General features: G+C 44.7%; 1 protein-coding gene across 1 annotated transcript; it reads left to right on the plus strand.

Annotated features, from left to right (window-relative positions):
* Positions 1–6,147: 6,147 nt before the first annotated feature.
* LOC120029132 (calpain-9-like) lies at positions 6,148–25,833 on the plus strand. The gene is made up of 21 exons (XM_038974438.1): positions 6,148–6,345; positions 8,574–8,643; positions 9,554–9,672; positions 12,248–12,381; positions 12,689–12,860; positions 13,068–13,151; positions 13,264–13,349; positions 13,463–13,540; positions 14,575–14,768; positions 14,864–15,066; positions 15,394–15,473; positions 15,585–15,707; positions 15,814–15,850; positions 15,971–16,045; positions 16,136–16,181; positions 16,482–16,543; positions 16,809–16,877; positions 17,370–17,448; positions 24,688–24,804; positions 24,908–24,960; positions 25,357–25,833. Exons 1-21 carry the CDS (start codon positions 6,148–6,150, stop codon positions 25,381–25,383), a joined length of 2,106 nt encoding a protein of 701 aa, XP_038830366.1. The 3' UTR covers positions 25,384–25,833.
* The last annotated feature ends 1,265 nt before the right edge of the window (positions 25,834–27,098 follow it).

Genomic DNA, 27,098 nt, shown 5'->3' on the forward strand with positions numbered 1-27,098 from the left:
GTACTCCTCCATTGTAAAAAAACAACAACACTTTTTTGGAAACTATGGAAAAACATTAGTTTTTTTCAAATATATTATATTACTGACACCTTAATGCATAGCCTAATTTTAAATTAAATGATGATATGTGAACTGAACATAAAAATATTTGTACATTAAAACATATTCCTTAAAGTATTTTTCTTAGATAGTAATAATGTTACTGTCCCCACTACAACAAAGAAGTACATGTTATTTTGAATTCCATTCATTCCTATGGAGGACTGCGCCTTCTGTGGAGTACCAAAATGGCGGCCGGTGCCTTCAAAGCCTCTAAATTGAGACATGGATTGTGTATGTGTGCCATTCAGAGGGTGAATGGGCAAGACAAAAGATTGACAGTGCATTCGGAAAGTATTCAGACACCTTGACTTTTTTCACATTTTGTTATGTTACAGCCTAATTTTAAAATGGATTAAATACAAAAATCCTCATCAATATACACACAATACCACATAATGACAAAATTATAACATGTTTTTGGACATTTTTGCAAATGTATATATATTTTTTACCTAAGTATTCAGACCCTTTGCTATTATACTCGAAATTGAGCTCAGGTGTATCCTGTTTCCATTGATCATCCTTGAGATGTTTCTACAACTTGATTGGTAAATTCAATTGATTGGACATTTGGAAAGGCATTCACCTGTCTATAAAAGGTCCCACAGTTGACAGTGCATGTCAGAGCAAAAAACAAGCCATGAGGTCGAAGGAATTGTCCGTAGAGATCCGATAGTATTGGGTCGAGGCACGGATCTGGGGAAGGGTACCAAAAATGTTTGCAGCATTGAAGGTCCCCAAGAACACAGTGGCATCCATCTTTCTCAAATAGAAGAAGTTTGGAAACACCAAGACTCTTCCTAGAGCTGGCTGCCCGGCCAAACTGAGCAATCGGGCTAGAAGGGCCTTGGTCAGGGAGGTGACCAAAAAGCCTACGGTCACTCTGACAAAGTTCCAAAGTTCCTCTGTGGAGATGGGAGAACCTTCCAGAAGGATAACCATCTCTGCAGCATTCCACCAATCAGGCCTTTATAGTAGAGTGACCAGACGGAAGCCACTCCTCAGTAAAAGGCACAAGACACCCCGCTTAGAGTTTGCCAAAAGGCACCTAAAGGACTCTCAGACCATGAGAAACAAGATTCTCTGGTCTGACTAAACCAAGATTGAACTCTTTGGCCTGAATGCCAAGCATCACGTCTGGAGGAAACCTGGCACTATCCCTACGGTGAAGCATGGTGGTGGCAGCATCATGCTGTGGGGATGTTTTTCAGTGGCAGGAACTGGGAGACTAGTCAGGATCGAGGGAAAGATTAACAGAGCAAAGTACAGAGAGATCCTTGATGAAAACCTGCTCCAGAGCTCTCAGGACCTCAGACTGGGGCGAAGGTTCACCTTCCAATAGGATAACTGTCATGTCTGCTCCCGCTCTTCCTTTCCCCTGGCGCTTGAGGTCGCCAGATTACCCTGCATCACACACTCCTGCCATCCATCACGCACACCTGCCTTCCCTCGTCACTCGCATCAGCGTTATTGGACTCACCTGGACTCACTTATCACATGTTCATTTCCTCCCCTATATTTGTCTGTTCTCTGCTGCTGCATTGATTGTTTTTTGTCTTTAGTTTTAGGCTTTGATGCTGTTCTGTCTCGTGCCATGTCCGTTCTTCATTAAATGTTTACTCCCCGTACCTGCTTCGTCTCTCCAGCGTCATTCCGCGTGACAGAATGCAGCAGCCAAACATACAAAGCATTGGGGAGTACTAGCGTTCCGGTTGGAATGGTGGCAGCGGCTCTGGGTCGCCATCGATGGAACCGGGGGATGCCTAGCCAGCTCGTCGGGCTTCCACGCCCTAGCTGGTTCGAGAGGTTTCCTTGCCCCGGTTGGCTCGGGGGGTGCCCATCCCACGTCGGGCCTCAGCCGGATCGTCAGTTTTTGTGCGCCCAACCGGTCCAGGAGTGTTTTGTTTGTTTTGTTTGTGACGTCGGGGTGGATTCCGCCGCTGATGGAACCGGGGGTACCTCAGCCAGCCCGTCGGGCACCTCAGCCAGCCCGTCGGGCTTTCACGCCCTGGCTGGCTCGAGAGGTTTCTTTGCCTCGGTTGGCTCGGCAGGTTTCCATCCCACGTTACGCTCCGCTGGATCTTCGGGCTTCCTCAGCGGGATCGACAGGCGTCTTGCCTCAGCCGGTTCGTCGGGTTTTCACGCCCCAACCGTCTTGACAGTACCCCTCCCTCCTGGGCAAACCGGCCCATGTCTCGGCCGGTTTTCCCAGGAGGGAGGGGTACTGTCACGTCTGCTCCCGCTCTTCCCTTCCCCTGGCGCTTGAGGGCGCCAGATTACCCTGCATCACACACTCCTGCCATCCATCACGCACACCTGCCTTCCCTCATCACTCGCATCAGCGTTATTGGACTCACCTGGACTCACTTATCACATGTTCATTTCCTCCCCTATATTTGTCTGTTCCCTGCTGCTGCATTGATTGTTTTTTGTCTTTCGTTTTAGTCTTTGACGCTGTTCTGTCTCGTGCCATGTCCGTTCTTCATTAAATGTTTACTCCCCGTACCTGCTTCGTCTCTCCAGCATCATTCCGCATGACAATAACGACCCTAAGCACACAGCCAAGATAACGCAGGAGTGGCTTCGAGACAAGTCTCTGAATGTCCTTGAGTGGCCCAGCCAGAGCCCGGACTCGAACCCGATCAAACATCTCTGGAGAGACGTGAAAATATCTGTGCAGCGACGTTCCCCATCTAACCTGACAGAGTTTGAGAGGATCTGCAGAGAAGAATGGGAGAAACTCCCCAAATACTGGTGTGCCAAGCTTGTAGCGTCATACCCAAGAAGACTCCAAGCTGTAATTGCTGCCAAAGGTGTTTCAACAAAGTACTGAGTTAAGGGTCTGAATACTTATGTAGATGTCATTTCCGTTCGTTTTTTTTACTAAATTTGCAAAAAGTCCTATAAACCTGTTTTTGCTTTGACATTATGGGGTATTGTGTGTAGATTGATGAGGGAAAAAACTATTAAATCCGTTTTAGAATAAGGCTGTAACTGTCACGCTCGTCGTTAGGTGGAAGAGAGGAGGACCAAGGCGCAGCGTGGTAAATGTTCATGATGATGAATTTTAATGATGATCCAACAAACAGAACACTGACAAAATACAAAACAATAAACGACGTGAACAAACGAACAAAAACAGTACCGTGTGGCGAACAAACACAGACACGGCAACAATTACCCACAAACAAACAGTGAAAAAAGGCAACCTTAATATGGTTCCCAATCAGAGACAATGACAAAGACCTGCCTCTGATTGAGAACCATATTAGGCCAAACAATAAACCCAACATAGAAACACATAACATAGAATGCCCACCCAGCTCACGTCCTGACCAACTAAACAAAGACTGAACAAAGGAAATAAGGTCAGGAACGTGACAGCAATATAACAAAATGTGGAAAAAGTCAAGGGGTCTGAATACTTTCTGAATGCACTGTATATGTATTTGGTTTTAGCTAAATACAGGCTATGTGTGGAAGAAGAATGTGCTTAAAGTAGGACGAGGAAAGTGTGTTTGTGTGAGTTAGAGAGAGGGAACACACACAGGCTGTTCTTCATACTTTTTTAATCGACATACACGTTTAATCGACATGGGATTGCCTGACTACAGAAAATGATGCAAATAGACGAAAAATAATAGGCTATAATTCAAAGTCAGCTCCTGGCACCATGTCATTACCCAGACTCCAGCTGACTTAAAGGCATCATGAAAAAACTGAATTTACTTATGATTAAAATCTATATTCATAAATGTACATTTTCAAAGAAGACGCCTAGATTTCAATCCTTAATTTATGAATTTGTAGCCTTACTAGGGCCGTTTTTGCACGAAACTCCCTTCCATCTCATATTGCTCAAATGAAGAGCAAACCTGGTTTTAAAAAACAGATAAAGCAACACCTGACGGCACAACGCCTCTCCCCTATTTGACCTAAATAGTTTGTGTGTATGCATTGATATGTAGGCTGCGTGTGCCTTTTTTTAAAATTGATGTAGTTCTGTCCTTGAGCTGTTTTTGTCTATTAATGTTCTATATTATGTCATGTTTCATGTTCTGTGTGGACCCCAGGAAGAGTAGCTGCTGCTTTTGCAACAGCTAATGGGGATCCTAATAAAATACCAAATACCCTCAAGTTACATAGTAACAAAAATAGTATTTGCCCCATATAATTTTATAATTGGATTTGATGTACCGTTATGTTGAAATGTGATCTGTCATCTTCCATTTCTATTTATTTTATTTCTGGTGGTTGTTCATATTGTTAATTTCCCTGACCTATTTTAAAATTATTTTGTAACACATTTATATATACATTTTTAAATAGTGGCGGCGACATTTTTCGTCAGACCGTCGTGGGATCGAAAGGGTCTCGGAAGGTGTGGATGGTTAGGGCGGGTCAGCGAGCTATGTTATTAGGGCTGTGTATAATCCCGACCTCAAAGACCATACGGGGAGAATGGGCAGGCGGATAATGGAGTTAAATGGGCACCATTCTATGGGTTTGAATCGTTATTCTTTGTGTTTGTTTAGCTCTGGTCATTGTTTTCTTGTCCTCATTGTCGATTTAATCAGGCGTGATGGAGAACGGCCCAGTGACAGACTGAAGGGCTCTTTGAGAGTCCGAATCCTCCTGTGGACAAAGCAAGTGACATAGCCAATGTTCCCTTACATTTTTTTCAGCACTGAGGAAATTTCAGGTCTGCAAACCTGAACATTGTGAAAATTCTGGCAATTTCCGGCGTGCGTTTACTGTCAACACTGAGGCTGTACCTGCTTTAAGTAACTGTTTTAACTGTGGCTAGGAAGGCTACTGTGGCTCTTTGATAATAATGTCAAAAACAATGGAGAAAATGCATCCCATAACATTTTAACAAGGACATAGTCGTATCATTCAGCCTACAGTAGTAGACAGCATGGGGTGTTCAATGTAGGCCTACATTCCAAGACACCTTTGAAAAAACACGCAGGGTTTGTCATTAACCTGTTTATCCACTTGTTCTTCAGACAAGGACGTGACTGAAAATGCTGTTGTATTGTGTTTTATTTAACTAGGCAAGTCAGTTAAGAACAAAATCTTATTTAAAACCCCGCTAAACCCGAATGACGCAGGGACAATTCTGCACCGCCCTATGGGACTACCAATCACGGCCCGAATGTGATGCAGCTTGGATTCGAACCAGGTACTGCACTGACGCCTCTTGCACTGAGATTCAGTGGCACTCGGGAGCACCATAGTTTTATGCAAGAAACCACTTTACAAAATAAAATGCATTATTATTCCCATATAATTTTTATTATTACAGAGAATCAGACAACAATGTATGCTACCGTCTGCCTATTGGCTACTTAGCTTATTCAAGCATGTCTCAAAATACAACACTGCCCTTTTAAGACATAAAAACAGCTACTTGACTCAGATGGCTAGAAATATACACGGTTTCTGCTTTTGTATGAAGCAATCACTCCATAATCGCTGACCAGAAATGAGCTATAACTGGGCTAATAACTCACCAACTAAGAAAGAATATCAACAAATGTGCACACGTGGCAGTACATACGGCTCTCTCTTTTATCTCAAAACAAGCACATCTATCTACTCGCTTGTGCCAGTCGTTGCAATTTAATTCTACTCAGAAGTTCTCTGCAAAATATCTTGCATAGTTTGTTTTGCATACACCCTCCTACTAAGTCTTGCATAATTCGTTTTGTTTCATATTTGTTGCATTGAAAGTGGCTAACATGACTTTGATTCGATCACAATTCCGGCCACAGTATAGGGAAACGTTGATTGTGTTAACAAAAGGGGAGAATTCCAAACCTCCGGGGGTCTCTGCATACCTTTCTGGGATGGTTCGAGTAAGGGAGGCGCCCCTAAGTCTCCATACGGGTGAATGAGTGTGTGTGTGTATTTAAGAACTGGGGTTGTTGCACAAGTCCCAAAAAATAAGCATAGACGAGTGAGTCAAAATAGGGTAGCTGGCATAGTTTAACTCTAATTAGGCTACATTTACTATTTTTCCAAATTGATCTCAACTTGAACATGGAGACTCAGCAGGTCGCAACCGGTTCCATTGCCAACCCTGTTCAATTTCGGGACCAGGACTATGTAGCCCTCCTAGATGCGTGCGTTAAATCCGGTTCGCTGTTCTCTGACTCAACCTTCGCCCCGGACCAGAGCTCAATCGGTATGCCTACCGACCCGGATCCCAAAAAGGAGATCAAGTGGCTGCGACCCAAGGTAGGCTACTGTCCTATCAGTGTATACACAAGCAAGTCGAGATCTACCGCACAGATTTTTTTTTAAACATGACTTTAAAAAATAAAATATTAAAATAATAAAACTGTTCTGTAGGGTTGAGGTTTGTGCAGTAGGCCAAATACATTATCACAGCATACTGGCTATATGCCTGGCCGGCCAATATTGTTATTCTTAGGCCATATTATATTTCAAAACTCGAGCTTTGATAACAAAATAGATCAGTTGTCGCACTTGCGAGGCACAGTATACATTTAAATAATTCGCTTTTTTATTTTACTGGACTGATGCTAACTGCCTCTGATGGTCATTGTGCGTTCAAGACAACTGGGAACAAGAAGAAGAAAAAAGTCAAATCGTGATATTAGTGATTTTCAGGCCGGAAAGTCAGAGCTCCAGAAATATTTCCGACTTGGAATTCCGAGCTGGATGACCGTTAAAGATTTTTTCCCCGAAGTCGGATCTCGTTTATTCCCGAGTTCCCAGTTGTCTTGAACACACTGAAGTCTGAGATTTCCGAGTTGCTTTGAACACAGCATTAGTCTCAGCTGAGAGAGGGAGAGAGCAGCAGAGTCCCTGCTCTCTCACGGTCCCTGCTCTCTCCTTCCTTTCCTCTGGTGAGACTGACCAGAGAGAGAGGACACAATCTTCCACCTGATGGCGAAACTCGAACCATTCAAACCGCGTCTGCCTCATGCACAAATTAATGTTGTCCCTATGACCAGAGAAAGCTACATATTCGTTGATATTACAATAAACATGACGAAATGCTAATATTAATAAAAATGCAGGGCTATTGGTAGCCTACACTTGGATACTCATTCAGTGCAGCTCCAGTGGAAGTAGGAAGAAGTGCCTTTTGTTTGTAATAGTGTTTTAATAGGGCTCCTGAGTGGCGCAGTGGTCTAAGGCACTGCATCTCAGTGCTAAGAGGTGTCACTACAGTCCCTGGTTCACATATGGCTGTGATTGGGAGTCCAATAGGGCGGTGCACAATTGGCCCAGATTTGGTAGGTCGTCATTATAAATAAGAATTTGTTCTTAACTGACTTGCCTGGTTAAATAAAACAGTACTGAATAAAAACTTAGATGTGAACTCACTCAGAATAGCAGCTCTTCGCTGTAGGTTATTCTTTGACAGTCTCTCTCTGGTCATGGTTTTAAAAGTTATGAAATCTCACATAGGCTAGTATCAAATTTTGTGGCCAGGGTGACGGAAGCTGTAGGCGCGGTGATTTGAGCTACCGGATTGGCCAGTGCCGTAGGCACACTCGATTTAGCCACAGATCTCCCCGTCTGCCAGGTAGGCAGAGTTGGCAGCGCAACACACACAAAAAAGGAGCGCAATCCTTGATCGTTGGCTTTTCTACAGGAATGTTTGGTGATCGACGAGGGATGCCTTGAAGATGGACCAGTCGATCGTGATCGACCGATTGGTGACCACTGGGCTACATCAGGGTTCCCCAAACTCGTTCCTGCCCCCCCGTGCACATTTTGTTTTTTGCCCTAGCACTGTACAGCTGATTCAAAAAACAAACTCATCACCAAGCTTTGGATGATTGTAATTAGCTATGTAGTGCTAGGGGGGGGGGGGGGGGGGGGGGGGGGGGGGGGGATGTGCAGGGGGGGGGGGCAGGACAGAGTTTGGGGAACCCTGGTCTACATGATAGCCAGCCATGTGGTCACTCTCAAAAACATACATCTAAATTGCAATACATTTTCTTACTCAAGATAGTCATGCTTATTTTATGCATATCTGTAGCCATTTTTACATTGACATTATGAATTGAGGTTGATGAGGATATGAGTAGGTCTAGTTGTGTACAATTGGGTGATGCTCCTGGACAGATGTAGGCTACACCGGAGCTGACTCACTGTCAGGTGTCGTCTAGTTCCGAGGAAGATAGGTTGATCTGCTGGAGCGTATTCAGAGAGAGAAGAGCGCGAATTGACAGCACGGAGAATGTCGAGAGAGAAAAGAAAGAGAACTTACAGAGTCTGTGCCAAACAGCTGGACAGGATATCACTAAAAGCAGAAAAGACATGGAATCATGAGAGCAACCATGAAACGTTTGTGATGCAGTTGAAATCACCAACGTTGCTTGGTCCTCATCCAGTCAACTGTTATGTGAATGAAACAAGAGTTCCACATTCCCTCAGACAGTGTAAACTGTAGACTTGACCTCTGCCCCGTGTCGCTCTCTCTGCAGGAGATCAGTGCCAATGCTGTGTTTGTGGAGGACACAACCTGCACCACCGATATCTGCCAGGGCCAGCTGGGTAAGTGTGCGTGTGTTTTAAGCATCGTAGGATGGGATATCATTGCAATAACAGGTAGACACTTATGTTCACTCCAACTCACAGTTTTCATGTATAACTAGATTGACCTCACCTCTCCAAACCTATTCTCCTGGGAATGGGGTCGAGATGATATCCTGGTTCTACTATCTGTATGGGTCAGACTCTGATAGATATCCTCTAATCACATTGAATATGTCACCCCTCCACACCGCCCCAGGGGCTCCGCTCCAAACACATGTCCCAACAGGATGAGGATCGGGGTGACATTCTGTGCTCTCACCTCCCAGTCCCAACCTCCCGGAGTATCTGTGGGTCTAAAATGGACCCTGTGACCACACCCCTTTCTCCCATGAAAAATAATGTGCCTTGTTTATCACCGCTTTTCATGCGATGTCCAGTCTGTTTTTCATTGTTGTGAAATAGGGAGAATTCTCATGTTGCTTTCTTGTTATTGCTTCATTATTTGTCCTCAAGGTTTGTGTAATGGATCTGGTGGCAATGTGGCATCCTGTGTGTGTGTGTGTGTGTGTGTGTGTGTGTGTGTGTGTGTGTGTGTGTGTGTGTGTGTGTGTGTGTGTGTGTGTGTGTGTGTGCATCAAACATCAACACCTCTTTCTTTCATCTACATGGACACAAAGAGCAGCTGTTTACCGTTAGAGAGGAATGTGCCTGTGTGTGTACAGGCATGTTTGTGTGCACTTGTGCTTGTGTGTGTGTTTGTGAGGGAGAGAGTGTGTGAGTGTGGGAACTCTGCAGCGTTAGAACTTCCTCAAGCGTCAGGAAATGATTTGAAATGAAAGAAACAAAACATGTAGAATCAATTGAAATAAAATCGAATTCATACCGCTAGTTATCATGCCTTTGGCCTGTCTCTTTCTTTTTCTAATAGGTGACTGTTGGCTTCTGGCTGCCCTGTCCTGCCTTACCATGCACCCCAATCTCTTTGTCAAAGTGGTACCACCCAATCAGAGCCTGACAGAATCCTACGCTGGCATCTTCCACTTCACGGTAATGCCTGGGGAGGGTTCCTGTGCTTGCTGTGTACATGTGTTCTGCATACTCACTTTTTGTTGTTACAATGAGAATGTCCATTACCATCGTATTAGTGCAGCATGCCATGTAAAAGAGCGAGAGTAGCAAAAGCAGGACTGAAAAGTAGTAGTGTCAAGTTTTCATGTCACAAGTACAGTGAAATGCCTTTCTTTCAAACTCAAAACCCAACAATGCAGTAATCAATAGCAAACGTATTAATAGAAAAAATAACACACGAGATATAAGAATAAGAAATATGAAATACACAATAAAGTAAGTATATATACAATATATAGTAAGTATATATACTATATACAGGAAATATTTTTAAAGTAAATTCCAATACCATATTTACATGTGCAGGGATATTGGAGTGATAGAGGTAGATATGTATAGGGGACTAGGCAACAGGATATAAGAGTAGCAGCAGCTTGTATGTGAGTGGTTGTGCGGGTGTGTAGAGTCAGTATAAATGTATGTGTGAGTGGGAAAATGATGGAGTGAGTGTTTGTGTGTGCGTTGGAGTGACAGTGTGTGTGAGTGCGTAGGGCCCTGTGAGTGTGCATAGAGACAGCAAATATACAAAGATACAAGGTAAACTCGGTCCATGTAGCTATTTTGTTAGCTATTTATCAGTCGTAAAGAGTTCTTAATAAGGGAACAAAGGAAATAAGAGAATATAGGCATGTGTTAGTGTGTGTTATGGGACCAGGTGGGGCAAATACTCCATTTAGTATGATATGTTACGTTTCATGTAGTATGTATTCATTTGTGGTTGTCCATCATCCATTTTGTATATGTTACGAATTACAATTTTATATTATTTGTTACAAATTTGCAAAACGTACAATATGTTATGAATATGAAAAATGTATGATATGTTATGGATTCTAGCTAGGTCCCTAACGTTAGCTATCTGGCTAACATTAGCTAGGCTATGTGTTAGGGGTTAGGGTTCAGTTTAGGAGTTAGGTTTAAGGGTTAGCTAAAAGGGTTACGGTTAGGGTTAGCTAAAAGGGTTACGGTTAGGGTTAGCTAAAAGGGTTCAGGTTAGGGGAAAGGGTTAGCTAAAAGGGTTAAGGTTAGGGGGAAGGGTTAGCTAAAAGGGTTAAGGTTAGGGGAAGGGTTAGCTAACATGCTAAGTAGATGCAAAGGAGCTAAAACAGTAGTAAGTAGTTGAAAAGTTGCTAAAATACTAATGTTGGTCGTGATGAGATTTGAACTCGCAATCTTTGGGTTGCTAGACGTTCTCGCTGTGCACCCACCCGTCCATCCATCCATCCATCCATCCATCCACAGCCACCCTCCTTTTGTTTTTGCTTTTAGTGACTATCTGTCTTATGTAACCACACGAAACGTGACATATCATACTAACTGGAGTGGTTTGGGTTTACGTACAGAATAATACAAAATGCTTTGAGACCAAGTTGGGTGGTGTAACTTATATTCCTCTCCAGCCATTACCACGTGCCCGTCCTCCCCAATTAAGGTGCCACCAACCTCCTGTGCTATGGAGATATATGTGATCGTATGTAAGCAAACTTTGAAAGGGTTGTTTTAGTAAAATATTATATCTGTTTGGGCTTCTTGCGGTCATTTTTCAGTCTACAAATAATTTGTTATTATGTTCCCGCCTGACCATCCATTCAAGAAAAAATTGGCCTGTGGCAAAATCTAGTTGATGACCTCTGCCCTAGATTAACTTTGCTTGTACTAGTTTGCTTATACTGCTATATAATTACCCTACTAGATTTATGACCCCCCAACACACACACCTTTCATCCCCCCTTTCCATCACTAACGAGGGAGATCTCTAATTACCCCCCACACACACACATTTTCGTACACACGTCTCTAACCCGTTCTCTCTCTCGTCTCTGCAAACTTGCCCCTGACGTCATTATCATTCAATTGGTCTCTGGACTAATTGTGTCAGGTTAAAGGGATTGATTACCAGTCATTACCAAAACATTGTCTCATGAAGTAACATCTGTGAAAAGACATGCAATGGAAACATTAAAACACAGAGGCCATGAGTTATGACTCAGGGATTTTCTGTAATTGCTTGAATATTTTCTCATGTCCTCTCAGTGAAGTATGTGGGGCATGACTTAACGTGTTTGTCGTAAGGAAGGGGGATAAATATGTGTAGATTTAGAGAGCTGGAGGGGTTATGTTGGGAGTGTAGTCCAGACTTGTAGGTAGCTACACACACACACACACACACACACACACACACACACACACACACACACACACACACACACACACACACAACCTTGGTTATGGGCAAGTAATTAGAGAACATCACTAAGTCATAACTCATGACCTCTATGATGTTTTAATGCAGGCCTGTACTTGCCCACTGTTATGCAACCCATTCAATGTAGATGTCTCTCTCCCCTCCTCCCTACATCCCCCTCATCCCTTCTCCCTCCCTTACTGTCCACCCTCTTTATGCCTCCCTCTCCCTCGCTACCGCCCTCTCCCTCCGTACCTCCCTCCGTACCTCCCTCTCCCTCCCACCTCCTCCCTCCCCCTCCCTGTGTAGTTTTGGCAGTATGGTGAGTGGGTGGAGGTGGTAGTGGATGACAGGCTGCCTGTACGCGGAGGCCGCCTGCTCTTCAGCTACTCCTGTACCCGCAACGAGTACTGGAGCGCCCTGGTGGAGAAAGCCTATGCCAAGTCAGTCAACCGGGTGTGTGTGTGTGTGTGTGTGTGTGCGCTTGTGTAATATGCTACATGGTTGTAGTGTTTGTGTATGCCTGACAATGCTCTTATGAGGTTTCAGCCTCCTCATTTGAATACGTTTATCGTAAGGCACTTTGAATAAGAGCATCTGCTAAATGACAGAAAATGTCAATCTAGAAAATGTCCCCTTCCTTTATCTCCCTCATTCCTCTCTCCTTCCTCTCCCCCACCACTCTATCCCCTCCCCCTTTCTCTCCACACACCCCTTTCGCCTGCTCCCTCTATCCCTATCTCGGAGCAGGCTGATCGGGTCATATGGCAGTCTGAAGGGGGGTAATATCTCTGAGGCAATGGAGGACTTCACAGGCGGCATAGCCTACTCCCTCCCTGTATCCTCACGCACCCCCAGGATCATGTGGAAAGCCCTCTCTGATGCCGTGTCCCGTGGCAGCCTTCTCAGCTGCTTCATACAGGTACAGCACAAACACACACAAGCATGCAAGCAAGAACACACACACACACACACTTACACCCATGGCACATGGTGAATACTGTACCAACATAGCTACATACCTTTCTGACACCCACACCGCTCCTTCGTCAATAGCTACTGTGATGGCAAGTGTGACTGTCACTGTGTAAGAAGCAAGTTGCTCTCTATGTGCTGTGTATCTCCACAGGCTACTAACTATCTTGAGATAGGCACAGTGACTGCAGAGGGACTGGTGAAGGGCCACGCCTACGCCATCACAGACACTGACACGGTATGTAACATACTGTGCTTCACCAAGCTAAAGTCATCAGAAAAGAATCCACTTTCCCATTTTGCTAACATAATTGTTTGTGTGCGTGTGTGTGTGTGTGTGTGTGGTTCAGGTGAAGAAGTCGGCTGGTGAGGCCTTGTTGCTGAGGCTGAGGAACCCCTGGGGCTTTGTGGAGTACTCTGGACCCTGGAGTGACAAGTGAGGAAGTGTGTGTGTGTGTGTGTGTGTGTGTGTGTGTGTGTGTGTGTGTGTTTCATTTTGTCGTTACACAGTAATCCTGTGCTCATTTTCCTGTGTGTGTGTAATTGCAGGAGTAAAGACTGGGATGATGTGGATGCTGCTGAAAAGAAAAGGATTGCACTGAAAAATAGTGAGGACGGAGAGTTCTGGTAGGTTCTGGCATTACAAACACACGTAGACACAAAAACACGTAGACACAAACACGCGAAGACACAAAAACACGTAGACACAAAAACACGTAGACACAAAAACACGTAGACACAAAAACACGCGAAGACACAAAAACACGTAGACACAAAAACACGTAGACACAAACACGCGAAGACACAAAAACACGTAGACACAAAAACACGTAGACACAAAAACACGTAGACACAAACACGCGAAGACACAAAAACACGTAGACACAAAAACACGTAGACACAAACACGCGAAGACACAAAAACACGTAGACACAAAAACACGTAGACACAAAAACACGTAGACACAAAAACACGTAGACACAAACACGCGAAGACACAAAAACACGTAGACACAAAAACACGTAGACACAAAAACACGTAGACACAAAAACACGTAGACACAAAAACACGTAGACACAAACACGCGAAGACACAAAAACACGTAGACACAAAAACACGTAGACACAAAAACACGTAGACACAAACACGCGAAGACACAAAAACACGTAGACACAAAAACATGTAGACACAAACACGCGAAGACACAAACACGCGAAGACACAAAAACATGTAGACACAAAAACACGTAGACACAAAAACACGTAGACACAAAAACACGTAGACACAAACACGCGAAGACACATACATCGACCAGTCTCACCTTATTTCTGCTGTACTTTGTTTTTGTTTATGCATACATGTGTAAATACAATGTAATGTATTATAACTGATACCAATAATGCATAGATGATGTAATGTATTACAGATGACTCCAAATTAAATACTGTACCATGTTGGACTATGACTGCTTTTTCGTGTCTCAAAACTCTATTTGAGTTGTCCACAATGTGGTCTTTTAAAATCTGCATTTTGCATTGTCAACTATTGTATCATTGTGGAATGACACTTTAATAAATGTCTAACATATAATCTAGTTTCACACAATACAACAGCAGCACACGGACACATTCTAACAGTGTGCATCCCTCTCTATGTGTCAGGATCAGTGCGGAGGACTTCAGCAAACTGTTTGGCACAGTGGAGCTGTGCAGTGTGGACCCTGACCCCATAGTGGACGAGGACACACCCACCGACCCCGACTCCCCTGCCGCCCCCATCTCTTCCTGGACCCTCAGCTCCCATAAAGGCTCCTGGGTATCGGGCTCCACCGCAGGGGGAAGCTGTACTTACCCTCGTGAGTGTGTGTGTGTTTCCAAAAGCAGAACGTTTGTCATTTCATCTACTTGTCATTTGCTACCTTCCTTTTCACCAATCCCTCCTCTATTGTAGGATCTTTCTGGAAGAATCCCCAGTTCCAGCTTATCCTCGCAGAGCACGATGATGATCATGCGATGACCCCGGAGGAGAAGAAGGTGGCCGAGAATCAGAAGGAGAAAGCGAAGCAGTGCACCGTGTTGGTGGAACTACTGCAGAAAAACCGGAGAAAGAAGGATAAAGTCAACTTCCTCCACATTGCCTTCCACATCTACAGGGTGAGAGAGGAAGGGAGAGCGAGGGAGAGAAAATGCCTTGTCCCTGTATGTGCTGTGAATCTGAATGTTCTACATGTTCAGTTAGTCTGACGTTTTTTCCTGTCTCTGCAGGTTCCTCCAAAGGTGAGTATCATGTTGTGGAGTATTTGAAAAAACGACATATTTTCATTAGTTAGATAATGTCATCACTTTTAATCTAACAACCATGTCTGCTGCCCCCCTCTCCCTCCAACCACTACCTCCTTCTCTCCCTCTCTTCTATATCTGCTTTCTTCTTCCTCTCTCTCCTCTTCTCCTCTCCTCTCCTCCCCGCTCCCCCTCTTGTAGCTCCAGGGCCTGTGTCTGAGCCAGAGCTTCTTCTCTTCCCAGCAGCCTGTGGGGAGTTCTGGGAAGTACCAGCCCCTGAGGTATTGTACCTCAGCAGCCAGTCTTCACTGCAAATACGGTGTGTCACATTTTCATGAAAACAGACTATAAAGATGTATCTCGTCTCTTCTTCTTGTCTTGTGTCACCGTAGGGCTGTGTGGAGGGAGGTGAGGCTGGACCCGGGAAACTATGTGATTCTGGCTTCCACCTACAGTCCCAACCAGCCTGCGGAATTCTTCCTCCGCATCTATTCCAAGACTGCCAACAATCTGGGGTACAGAAGGGGTGGGTGGGGGCGGGTGATGATGATGCTGGTGATGACATTTCAGTGACAATCTCATATTGCATTGAGACTGATGGTGCTCCTCCTTGTATTCCAGGACCAAAGATTTCACCTGCTCCACTGGCTTCCTCATGGTGAGTTGAACCTTACTGAAGCATGCTTCTACTGCACTACTGCTCTCCAGTTCAGCAAGCCAACTGTCGATGTGTGTGTGCATGCATGCGTGTGTGTGTGTGTGTGTGTGTCCTTCACAGGTAATGTCAATGCCACCAGTCTTGCCAGAGGATCACAAGAGAGTACAGAAGACCTTTGATGAGATGGCGGGGCCTGTAGGAATTCTCTTATCTTAAAATATAACTCAACCATAGAAGAGAAATATCTCCCTTAGACAGTCTTAACCTGTTTTATCTCCCTGGCAGGACGACAAGCTGAATGCAAAGGAGTTCATGAAGCTGGTTAACTCAGGTTAGATAATTAATGAACTCAGGTTATGTCTAAGGTTAATTTAGTCAAACCATGTTGCAGAACTCCCTAAACTGCTGTGATGAAGGGTACCACTATTGTATGTTGGTCCTCTTGTGGAGAATATTCTTACAATGCAGTACCAGTAACAGCCAGTAGGTGGGAGCAGAGTAGCAAGGTTTCCTCTATCAGGTTGACAAACTTTTTGGGCAAACAGAGATGACTTCTCTAGGCAAAACCTCATAGCTAATATACCATTAAAATCATCTGCCTCTTTCACTCCTCCCCTCCCCCCTCTCTCAGTTTTGGAGAAAGACTACCAGCTGCCACTGGAGACATGCAGACAGCTCATCTTCGGAGAGGATGTATCCTTTTATTTGGCCAGTTGTCACAACCCTACCCCATACATCTCACTGCCTTTGTTTTGCTTGCCAGGGCCCGTATCCACAAAGCACCTAAGAGCAGGAGTCCTGATCTAGGAGTTGTCCATTGGATCTTATTCATTGTGATCTAAAACGCTAAACTGATCCTAGATCAGCACTCATACTCTGATATGCTTTGTGGATACGGGCCCGGTACTTTTGAGTGCCTCTGTCTGTGTCTGAGAGCTGTCCCTAACCCACCTGTCAGACTGGGGGGCGTAGCAGTCTGACCCGAGAGCAGACAGAGCCTGTGCTGGCCTCTCTTCGCAGTCTGCAGGTACGACTACTAGAGGGACAAGCCCCAAGGTGTTAAGCAATAAAGCCAGAGGTGGTGTGGTATATTGGCCATTATAAACTGCCAATCAACCCTGAATGCTGATTGGCTGAACGCTGTGGTATATCAGACCGTATACCATGGGTATGACAAAACATGTATTTTTACTGCTCTAATTACGTTGGCAGCCAGTTTATGTGGGCTGTTCTTATGCACAATGCAAGCGGAGTGCCTGGATACAGCCCTTAGTGGTATATTGGCCTTATACCACAAACCCCAGAGGTGCCTTATTGCTTTTCTAAACTGGTTACCAAGATAAATAGAAGTATTTTTGCTTCATACCCATGGTATATTGTCTGATATACACACAGCTGAAATGCTGTTTCAGCCAATCAGCATCCAGGACACAAAATACCTGGTTTATAGTTAGTAATATTGCTTAGCTACAGTTACTCAATCATCTGCCATTGACCTCTCACGCTCTCTCTCTTTCAGTCCATCTTCTTCAAGTTTGATCAGGACTCTTCGGGGACCATGTGCCCCTTTGAGCTTAGTCTGGCCCTCCAGGCTGCAGGTTCGTACACACACACACACAGTTACGAATCCCTTTGGCCCGACAGTCTAGGGGGGATGGTAATGGGACCCGTAACACAACTCATGCAAATTATAGTAGTGAAAACGTAACAGTGAGAACAAATAACACAGACAACTTAATTACCGTCAAACACTAAATGTTTATTTATAAACACACGGTAAATGGGGGGGAGCAGGAAAAGGGGCTGAGCGGGACCCAAGGAATGAAAGAATAATAATTCAAAAACACCCCTAAGCTAGACTAGCCTACTTCACAAACAGCTAACTAACTAACCAAAAATACAAGGGGTGGTCTGCCCAGTTCTAACTAGTGTTTAACAATGTTTAACTACGGGTAGTGTAGCCCAAGGGCGACTTGTCTGGTTACCCCCTTTTCCCACCATCAAACAAACACTCAAACACCATAACCAAAACAATACTCACAGGTGGGGACAAAGTGACATGTAGCTGCAAAACACACAAGCGATCTACAGACAGAAGGCATGTTACAAAGAGATTGAGCTGGGGAGACAACAACTGACAGGGGTTTTAAACCAAGGGAAAGGGACTGTGATTGGGTAAGGGAAAAGGAGCAGGTGTCTTCCGATTAGCGACTGATTGATGACTGATTGGGGAATGATTATTGTCACCTGTGAGTAGGGGAGAAGGAGAGAAAAGAAATACACACAGGATACACACAGAACACTTGTATCCGTAACACTCCCACCCTTAAAAGCGCAACCCTAGGGATTGCGAACACATTTACAAAACATACAAACATCATTAGTTTTACACACGTGACAAAGCATCTGCCAATACATTTTCTGAACCCTTTTTGTGGCGGATCTCCAAATTATAATTTTGCACAATCAGGGCCCAACGCATTAGGCGCTGGTTCTGATTGTACATACGGTGGAGAAACACTAAGGGGTTGTGGTCCGTATATACAATCACTGGTAGGGCACTGGAACCAATGTACACCTCAAAGTACTGCAGAGCCAACAACAAAGCAAGAGCTTCCTGTTCTATTGTGGCATAACTTGTCTGACATTTGTTAAACTTCCGAGAAAAATAACACACTGGATGATCCACTCCACTCTTGTCCTGCTGCAGTAGAACAGCACCAGCACCTCTGGCACTAGCATCTACCTCAAGTTGAAACGGTTTTTCAAAATCCGGAGCAGCAAGTACAGGGGTATTACACAAGAGGGCTTTCGCAGATTCAAAAGCTATTTTACAATCCGGAGACCACACAAATGATTTAGCCGGACTGAGCAAATCGGTCAATGGAGCAACTACCGCAGAGAAATTTTGACAGAAACTACGGTAGTAGCCAACCATCCCTAAAAAGCGGCGTAGCTGTCGTCTGGTGGTAGGTGCGGGAAATGCAGTTATAGCCAAGACCTTGGCATCAACAGGGCGCACCTGTCCATGGCCGACCTCTTTGCCAAGATAAGTAACAGTAGCTTTTCCAAACTCGCACTTTGCCAAGTTCAGGGTTAGCGAAGCAGCTGCCAACCGTTCACATACTACCCTGAGAGAGTCAACATGATCTGACCACTCAGACGAATAAATCACCAGATCATCAAGATAAGCACTACAGTTGGGTACTCCTGCTAATACGGAGTTAACCAGTCGTTGGAAAGTGGCTGGTGCATTTCGCATCCCAAAAGCCATGACTGAGTACTGTAGGAAGTTGTCTGGGGTTACAAAGGCAGAAATCTCCGAAGCACGTGAAGTTAACGGAACCTGCCAGTAACCTTTTAAGAGGTCCAACTTAGTAACATACTTAGCAGCTCCAATAGTGTCGATACAGTCGTCCAGTCTGGGTAACGGGAACGAATCTGGCATTGTGACAGAATTAACCTTTCGATAATCCGTGCATAACCTGGACGTACCATCAGGTTTAGGAACCAGAATGCAAGGAGAACTCCAAGGGCTTGAACTTGGCGTAGCCAGGTCATTCTCCAACAAATATGTCACTTCATCCCTCATTATCTTCCTTTTGGAAGCGTTGATACGATAGGGGTGTTGCTTGATAGGTGTAGCATTTCCAACATTAATGTCATGTTCCAACACGTTTGTGCGAGTAGGAACGTCATTAAAGAGACATGGAAAACTGTGTAGTAGCCTCACAACATCGTCGGCCTGTCCGTCCGTTAAATGAACCAGACCTGACTGGATAGACAGCAGCATTTCTGAGTTGGGCAATCTAACGCACTGCTGCTGAGTATTGCGCAACTCTAATCCATCTCCCTCAACATTATCAATATGACAGTCCACTATCATAGCAGTAGAAGCAGCGGAGACAGCCGTACCTTCCTCTGTTTTTGAACTATCCACTTTGGTGACGGGTCGGGTGTGGTATGCTTTTAACATGTTAATGTGGCACACACGAGATTGGCGTTTTCTATCAGGCGTTTGAAGCACATAATCAGTTTCACTTAATTTCTTCTCAATGAAATAAGGACCAGAGAAACGAGCTGACAGTGAAGATCCTGGAACAGGCAATAACACCAGTACTTGGTCACCTGGCTGTAGTGGACGAGAAACAGCCTCTTTATCATAGTGTCTTTTCATGCTCCTTTGGGAGGAAGACAGAGCTTCCTTTGCAAGAGCACAGGCTTGGTGTAGGCGCTCCCGAAAGCGACTAACGTAGTCCAACACATTTTCATCTCCTGTACACAACTCTTGGGACAAAAACTGTTCTTTAAGAACTTTCATTGGTCCTCTCACTGTGTGACCAAACACTAGTTCAGCCGGGCTGAAACCTAGGGACGCCTGTACAGTTTCACGAGCAGCAAACAAAACTAGAGGAACTCCCTCATCCCAATCTTTCTCAGATTCCAAACAATATTTACGTAGCATAGACTTCAATGTCTGATGCCAACGTTCAAGCGCACCCTGAGACTCTGGGTGATAGGCGCTTGACACACGGTGCGTAATTGACAAGGATTTTAACACCTGCTTGAAAAGCTTGGACAGGAAATTGGTACCTTGATCACTTTGTACCACCTTAGGTAATCCGAATGTCGTGAAGAATTTAATTAAGGCTTTACTCACTACCGGGGCTGTAATCCTTCGCAGAGGAATGGCCTCGGGGTATCTTGTTGCCATACACATAATTGTCAACAGAAACTGGTTACCCGATTTTGTCTTCGGTAATGGTCCAACACAATCAACCACCACATGTTCGAATGGTTCACCTATGACAGGTATTGGACAAAGAGGAGCGGGAGGAATAACCTGATTTGGTTTTCCTGTTATCTGACATGTGTGGCATGTACGACAGTACTGAGCCACATCTTGTTTTAAACCTGGCCAAAAGAAATGACGAAGAATCCAATCATAAGTTTTTGTGATTCCTAAATGACCAGACCACTGGTGATCATGAGCAAGGGATAACACATTTTGTCGAAAGGCTGTAGGAATCACTATTTGGTAAACAGCATTCCAATCTCCGCCCGCGTCATTATGGGATGTCCATTTACGCATGAGGAGATTACCATCAATGAAGTAAGCCACGTTTTTCTTCTTTACCTCTTCCAATGAGACAACACTAGAAAAACATTTAGCAAGCTTGGTGTCAACCTTTTGGTTAGCAACCAGCTGCTCACGAGTGACTGGTAACTGTATTGCATCAGCAATAAGTTCAACATTCTTCGCTTCTTTCCTGGGCTGTTTGTCAGAGGTGATCAGCTTCCCAGAGGTAGCACACAACCCATCCTCTTGATCATCCTCTTTGAACAGAACAGTGTTCGACAAATCTATCACGTCACTCTCTTGTCGTGCCTGAGCACGAGTGACAGCACAAGCAGGGAAGACATGTGGATAACTCTGTGCCAGCTCATTGGAGAGAGAATGGTCACTTTTATCCAATACTTCCAATACGGGTACTACCTTTCCTCCGGCAATATCGTTACCCATTATAAAGGTCACACCTTTTACTGGCAACATAGGACGTACCCCCACTCTGAATATTCCACTGATTAACTCAGAGTGTACTTTCACAAAGTGCAATGGCACTGGGACAAAACCCATTTCTATACCCTGAACTAACACACTGGAACCACAGTAACACACGGGCAACACATCAGACAATATAAACGACTGCGCCGCACCAGTATCTCTAAGGATTTTAACCGGACGCTGAGACGCTTCGTCATTCGCTAGGGACACAAACCCCTCGAAAATGAAAGGTTCATAACTACGGTCGGGAACTGGGTCTTTCAAAATACATTTACCCTTAGGCACCTGTTTCGTTTCAGACCTCACAACCGTACGAATTAGACCAACACCTGTTGGTGGCTTGGCACGAAGAGGCATCCCTTGTTTACGTTTTAGCAGGAAGCAATCATTAATCATATGTCCCACCTTATGACAATAGAAACAGGGACGCTCATTTTTCTGGCGTGCTTGATATACTGCTGGCCGACTAGGGCTATAAGTAGGCAATTCTGTAACTCTACTCTCAGTATGAGCCGAAAACACACTCTTGTGCGTCAACACAAACTCGTCTGCCAACACAGACGCTTCTGACAGGGAGGATACTTTCTGTTCGTTTAGGTACACTACAATGCGTTCAGGTAAGCAATTTTTAAACTCTTCCAACAAAATTAACTCCCGGAGAGAGTTAAAATCAGTTACCTTGCTAGCAGCATGCCATTTATCAAACAGATTTCCCTTCTCTCTAGCAAATTCCACATAAGTCTTACTAGAAGACTTCTTATGAGACCTAAATCTCTGTCGGTATGCCTCAGGCACAAGCTCATAGGCGCGAAGAACAGTAGCTTTGACCACTTCATAAGTCAAACTGTCTTCCAGAGGTAGCGCTGACAAAACCTCTTGGGCTTTACCAGTTAATTTACACTGAAGTAATAGGCACCATACCTCTTTAGGCCATTTCAAGGCTACGGCTATACGTTCAAATACACAAAAATAGGAGTCAACCTCTGACTCCCTGAACAAAGGTACCAAGGCAATCTGCCTACTAATGTCAAAAGTGTTGGGAGCTCTAGTTGGTGAGGACGGCTCACTAACAGTCACTGCAGGAACGAAGGCTAGCCTCGCTGTCTCTGCCTCCAGTTCCATCTGGCGCATTTTTAACTCCATCTGCCGCTGTTCTCGTTCTGCCTCAATTTTACACATCTCCATTTTTAACTCCATCTGCCGCTGTTCTGCCTCAATTTGACACATCTCCATTTTTAACTCCATCTGCCGCTGTTCTCGTTCTGCCTCAATTTTACACATCTCCATTTTTAACTCCATCTGCCGCTGTTCTGCCTCAATTTGACACATCTCCATTTTTAACTCCATCTGCCGCTGTTCTCGTTCTGCCTCAATTTTACACATCTCCATTTTTAACTCCATCTGCCGCTGTTCTCGTTCTTTTTCTGCCTCAATTTGACACATCTCCATTTTTAACTCCATCTGCCGCTGTTCTCGTTCTTTTTCTGCCTCAATTTGACACATCTCCATTTTTAACTCCATCTGCCGCTGTTCTCGTTCTGCCTCAATTTTACACATCTCCATTTTTAACTCCATCTGCCGCTGTTCTGCCTCAATTTGACACATCTCCATTTTTAACTCCATCTGCCGCTGTTCTCGTTCTGCCTCAATTTGACACATCTCCATTTTTAACTCCATCTGCCGCTGTTCTCGTTCTGCCTCAATTTTACACATCTCCATTTTTAACTCCATCTGCCGCTGTTCTCGTTCTTTTTCTGCCTCAATTTGACACATCTCCATTTTTAACTCCATCTGCCGCTGTTCTCGTTCTGCCTCAATTTTACACATCTCCAACTGGAGAGTCTCTCGCCTAATTTGGGCTCTCTCTTCCGCCTCCAGTTGGAACTGTATTGACCGGCCATCCCTCCTGGTACCACCGGTTGACTGTGGGGAGAGTGGATCAAAACGGGGCAATGTGGCTGGAGCTTTAGCCTCGCCCTCAGACACCACTGGGCTTAGAGGAGCAGCAACATCCCCTACAGGGGTAGTAGGCTCAGGCAGCGGTAATACAAGCACCTGTTCTTCCAACAAAACATTCAACACTAATTGTTTAACCTCCGCTTTAACTACATTCTGTGGAATCAATACTGAGTAATGGTCAGCCAAGGTCATTAAATCAACTCTACGACACCTATCAAAAACCTCCCACGAAGGGTTATCCAAAAAGGACTTCAAATCAAATGTAGCCATTTTTAAATACTACACAGAGCCAACAAATAGCAAACACCAATTCTACTTTAGCTATAACGTTCAACACTGAACTAGACCACTAAAACAATCTGCACAAGCGGTATGGGTGTCAGTAATGACAGATCCCGGATGAGCCCCCACTTATGTTACAAATCCCTTTGGCCCGACAGTCTAGGGGGGATGGTAATGGGACCCGTAACACAACTCATGCAAATTATAGTAGTGAAAACGTAACAGTGAGAACAAATAACACAGAACTTAATTACCGTCAAACACTAAATGTTTATTTATAAACACACGGTAAATGGGGGGGAGCAGGAAAAGGGGCTGAGCGGGACCCAAGGAATGAAAGAATAATAATTCAAAAACACCCCTAAGCTAGACTAGCCTACTTCACAAACAGCTAACTAACTAACCAAAAATACAGGGGGTGGTCCGCCCAGTTCTAACTAGTGTTTTTAACAATGTTTAACTACGGGTAGTGTAGCCCAAGGGCGACTTGTCTGGTTACCCCCTTTTCCCACCATCAAACAAACACTCAAACACTCAAACACCATAACCAAAACAATACTCACAGGTGGGGACAAAGTGACATGTAGCTGCAAAACACACAAGCGATCTACAGACAGAAGGCATGTTACAAAGAGATTGAGCTGGGGAGACAACAACTGACAGGGGTTTTAAACCAAGGGAAAGGGACTGTGATTGGGTAAGGGAAAAGGAGCAGGTGTCTTCCGATTAGCGACTGATTGATGACTGATTGGGGAATGATTATTGTCACCTGTGAGTAGGGGAGAAGGAGAGAAAAGAAATACACACAGGATACACACAGAACACTTGTATCCGTAACACACACACACACACACACACTCTCTCTCTCTCTCTCTCTCTCTCTGCCTCTTACACTCCCTCCCTCAATCTCTCATTCACTCATTCACTCACTCCCTCCATCACTTTCCATATGGTGTGTTACATTTTACCCTCCACTCCATTCTTGAATGGATAACAACCCATTTCTCTCCTCCCCTCTCGCTCCTGCTAGGGGTGCAGTGTGATGGCCAGGTCATACAGCTGCTGTGGGAGAGGTTTGGCTCTGGGGAGCCGCATCTGCCTTTCCATGGCTTTGTGGCCTGCGTCACCAGGCTGCGCAAGCTATTCGGTATGTCAACACACACGCACGCACACACCTAGGCGAGTTATGTTTTGTTGCCGGTTATGATGTTCTGCCTTAAATTGTGTGTGTTTGTGTCCCCTCTCCCCAGCCCTGTATAAATCAGAGAGCAACCCAGAGGTCAAAGATGTGGGAATCAATGCTGTGAGTCCTCCTTGACTATGAAATCAACCAGAACCCTGGCCCTAACCCTAACTTCACGTCCACATCCGGGTTCAACCATATCCTTAGCCTCAACCCTAACCCTAACTCTAGCTCAATGTCTACATCCCGGTTCAACCCTAACCCTACCCTCACCCACAACCCTAGCATAATGTCCACATTCCTGTTCAACCCTTAGACTAGCCATAACCCTATCTTGACAGTAACCATGACCCTAAACACGAATCATAACCTGACCCTAATATGTCCTGTGCCAGACCATATCCTCAAGCCTAACTTATACCTTGTCCCTGACCCTAACCTTTATACAGGCTATACCCTTACTAATGCCCTCTAACCCTGACTGGTTGCTCCTCTCTTTGCTGTTTTGTTTTACAGTGGCTGCTCCGACTCCTGACCGTGTGAGTGTGCTCTGCAAACGGGGTCTCTGCGTGGGCACTGCAGGGGCATTCTGTCTGACCAGGACCATATAACATCATGCTTCTGTCGGCATCCTCGTCCACACACACACACGGACACACAGACACACACACACACACACTAATGAATCCCTGAACTTTGTCACCATACTATACACCACTGTCTTTCTCTACTGCCATATTGTGTTATAGTGCTTTACATTAATTTACATGGATAGTACCTTTGGAGTTAGTGTCACTACTAATGTGTTTGATGTGTACACAGGTATGAATCTCTAGATGTTCTTTTGTTTCAGCTATTTCCGCAAAGTAATTGAGTCAAGTATTTTCAGTTTTACAGCCAAGTATTTCTTAAAACTCAAATAATGAAAGAGGTTAAAATAGTGAAAATGTAGTTGAAGCTCTGGAAATTAAAATGAAAAACGCAATAATGAAATGTATCCAGAAATAAATCTTTGCAAAAATGAATCTGCTTTGATAATGTAAAATGACTTCTGTGTTTATAAATACAGCCCAGGCTCACACACACACACACACACACACACACACACACACACACACACACACACACACACACACACACACACACACACACACACACACACACACGGAGAGTACGGCCTGCCCCAGTGAGAGATTGAAGGTGATGTCTCCGCTGCGCTGCACTCACCATCTCTATTCTTATCATACTGACGCCACGTACAGCATCAACACGTACTCGCGGCCTCCTCCATTACGTTCCCTCGCTCCCTCCCTCCTTTGCTCCGTTCCTTCCTCCCTCGTGCTCTCTCTAGTAACTCTGTCTCACAATCTGCCTCCCTCTCCCTCTGTTACCCTCTGTGCTCTGTCACACACAAACATTTATGCTCTTGTCATTTCTCCTGATTCTCCTAAAAATAGAAGCTTTGCTCACACACAGCTTCCTGTTCATCTTTATGTGACTACACACAGGTTGCTAGGTTGCCCGTGGCAACAGTCCATCCACCTCGGGACAGAGAGGGAGCGTAGTAGACAGATGTGTACGTGACTCTATTTCTCCACCTTTGTCTCTCTCTCTCTCTCTCTCTCAATTCTGGTTCAGCTGACTGAGTTCTGTATGATGTGAGTTAGTGTGACAGCTGTGGTCTAGCCCAAGGTGGAAAAACAGACATCACTGGGCCCAGGAGACATAATACACATGTACCAGGATGGGGCACTCCTCTCTGTGTCTCTCTTTCCACTAAAAAACAAATACACCACACACACACCCTAGGGGCTGTATCAGTTCAACCCAGCAAGATATCATTACAGGTATTGCACTGTGTTGAGTCATTTGAAATTCAACAGCTGAATTTGAACCAAATTTGAACTGTTCTTTTACCCCTACCAAATGTATCCATCTTCTCCTTTCACCCCCCCCACCCCCTTTCCCTATTTTTCGACAATTCCTCCTAAAATGGCCCACTAAGCCCCTCATCACCTGCTCTATGCATCCACCCCCCCCCCCCAACCCACTGGTGAGGTGCTGACTGTGATGCTATAGGCTAAATTAGCAGTTCCTGCATGTAGGCCTATAGACAGTGGTGTGGTGACAGGCCTATAGACAGTACTTAAGTAAAAATACTTGAAAGTACTACTTAAGTCGTTTTTGGGGGTATCTGTACTTCACTATTTATATTTGACAACTTTTACTTTTTCTCCACTACATTCCTAAAGAATATA

This window comes from Salvelinus namaycush, chromosome 34 (assembly GCF_016432855.1).
Source record: "Salvelinus namaycush isolate Seneca chromosome 34, SaNama_1.0, whole genome shotgun sequence".
Classification (NCBI taxonomy): Eukaryota; Metazoa; Chordata; class Actinopteri; order Salmoniformes; family Salmonidae; genus Salvelinus; species Salvelinus namaycush.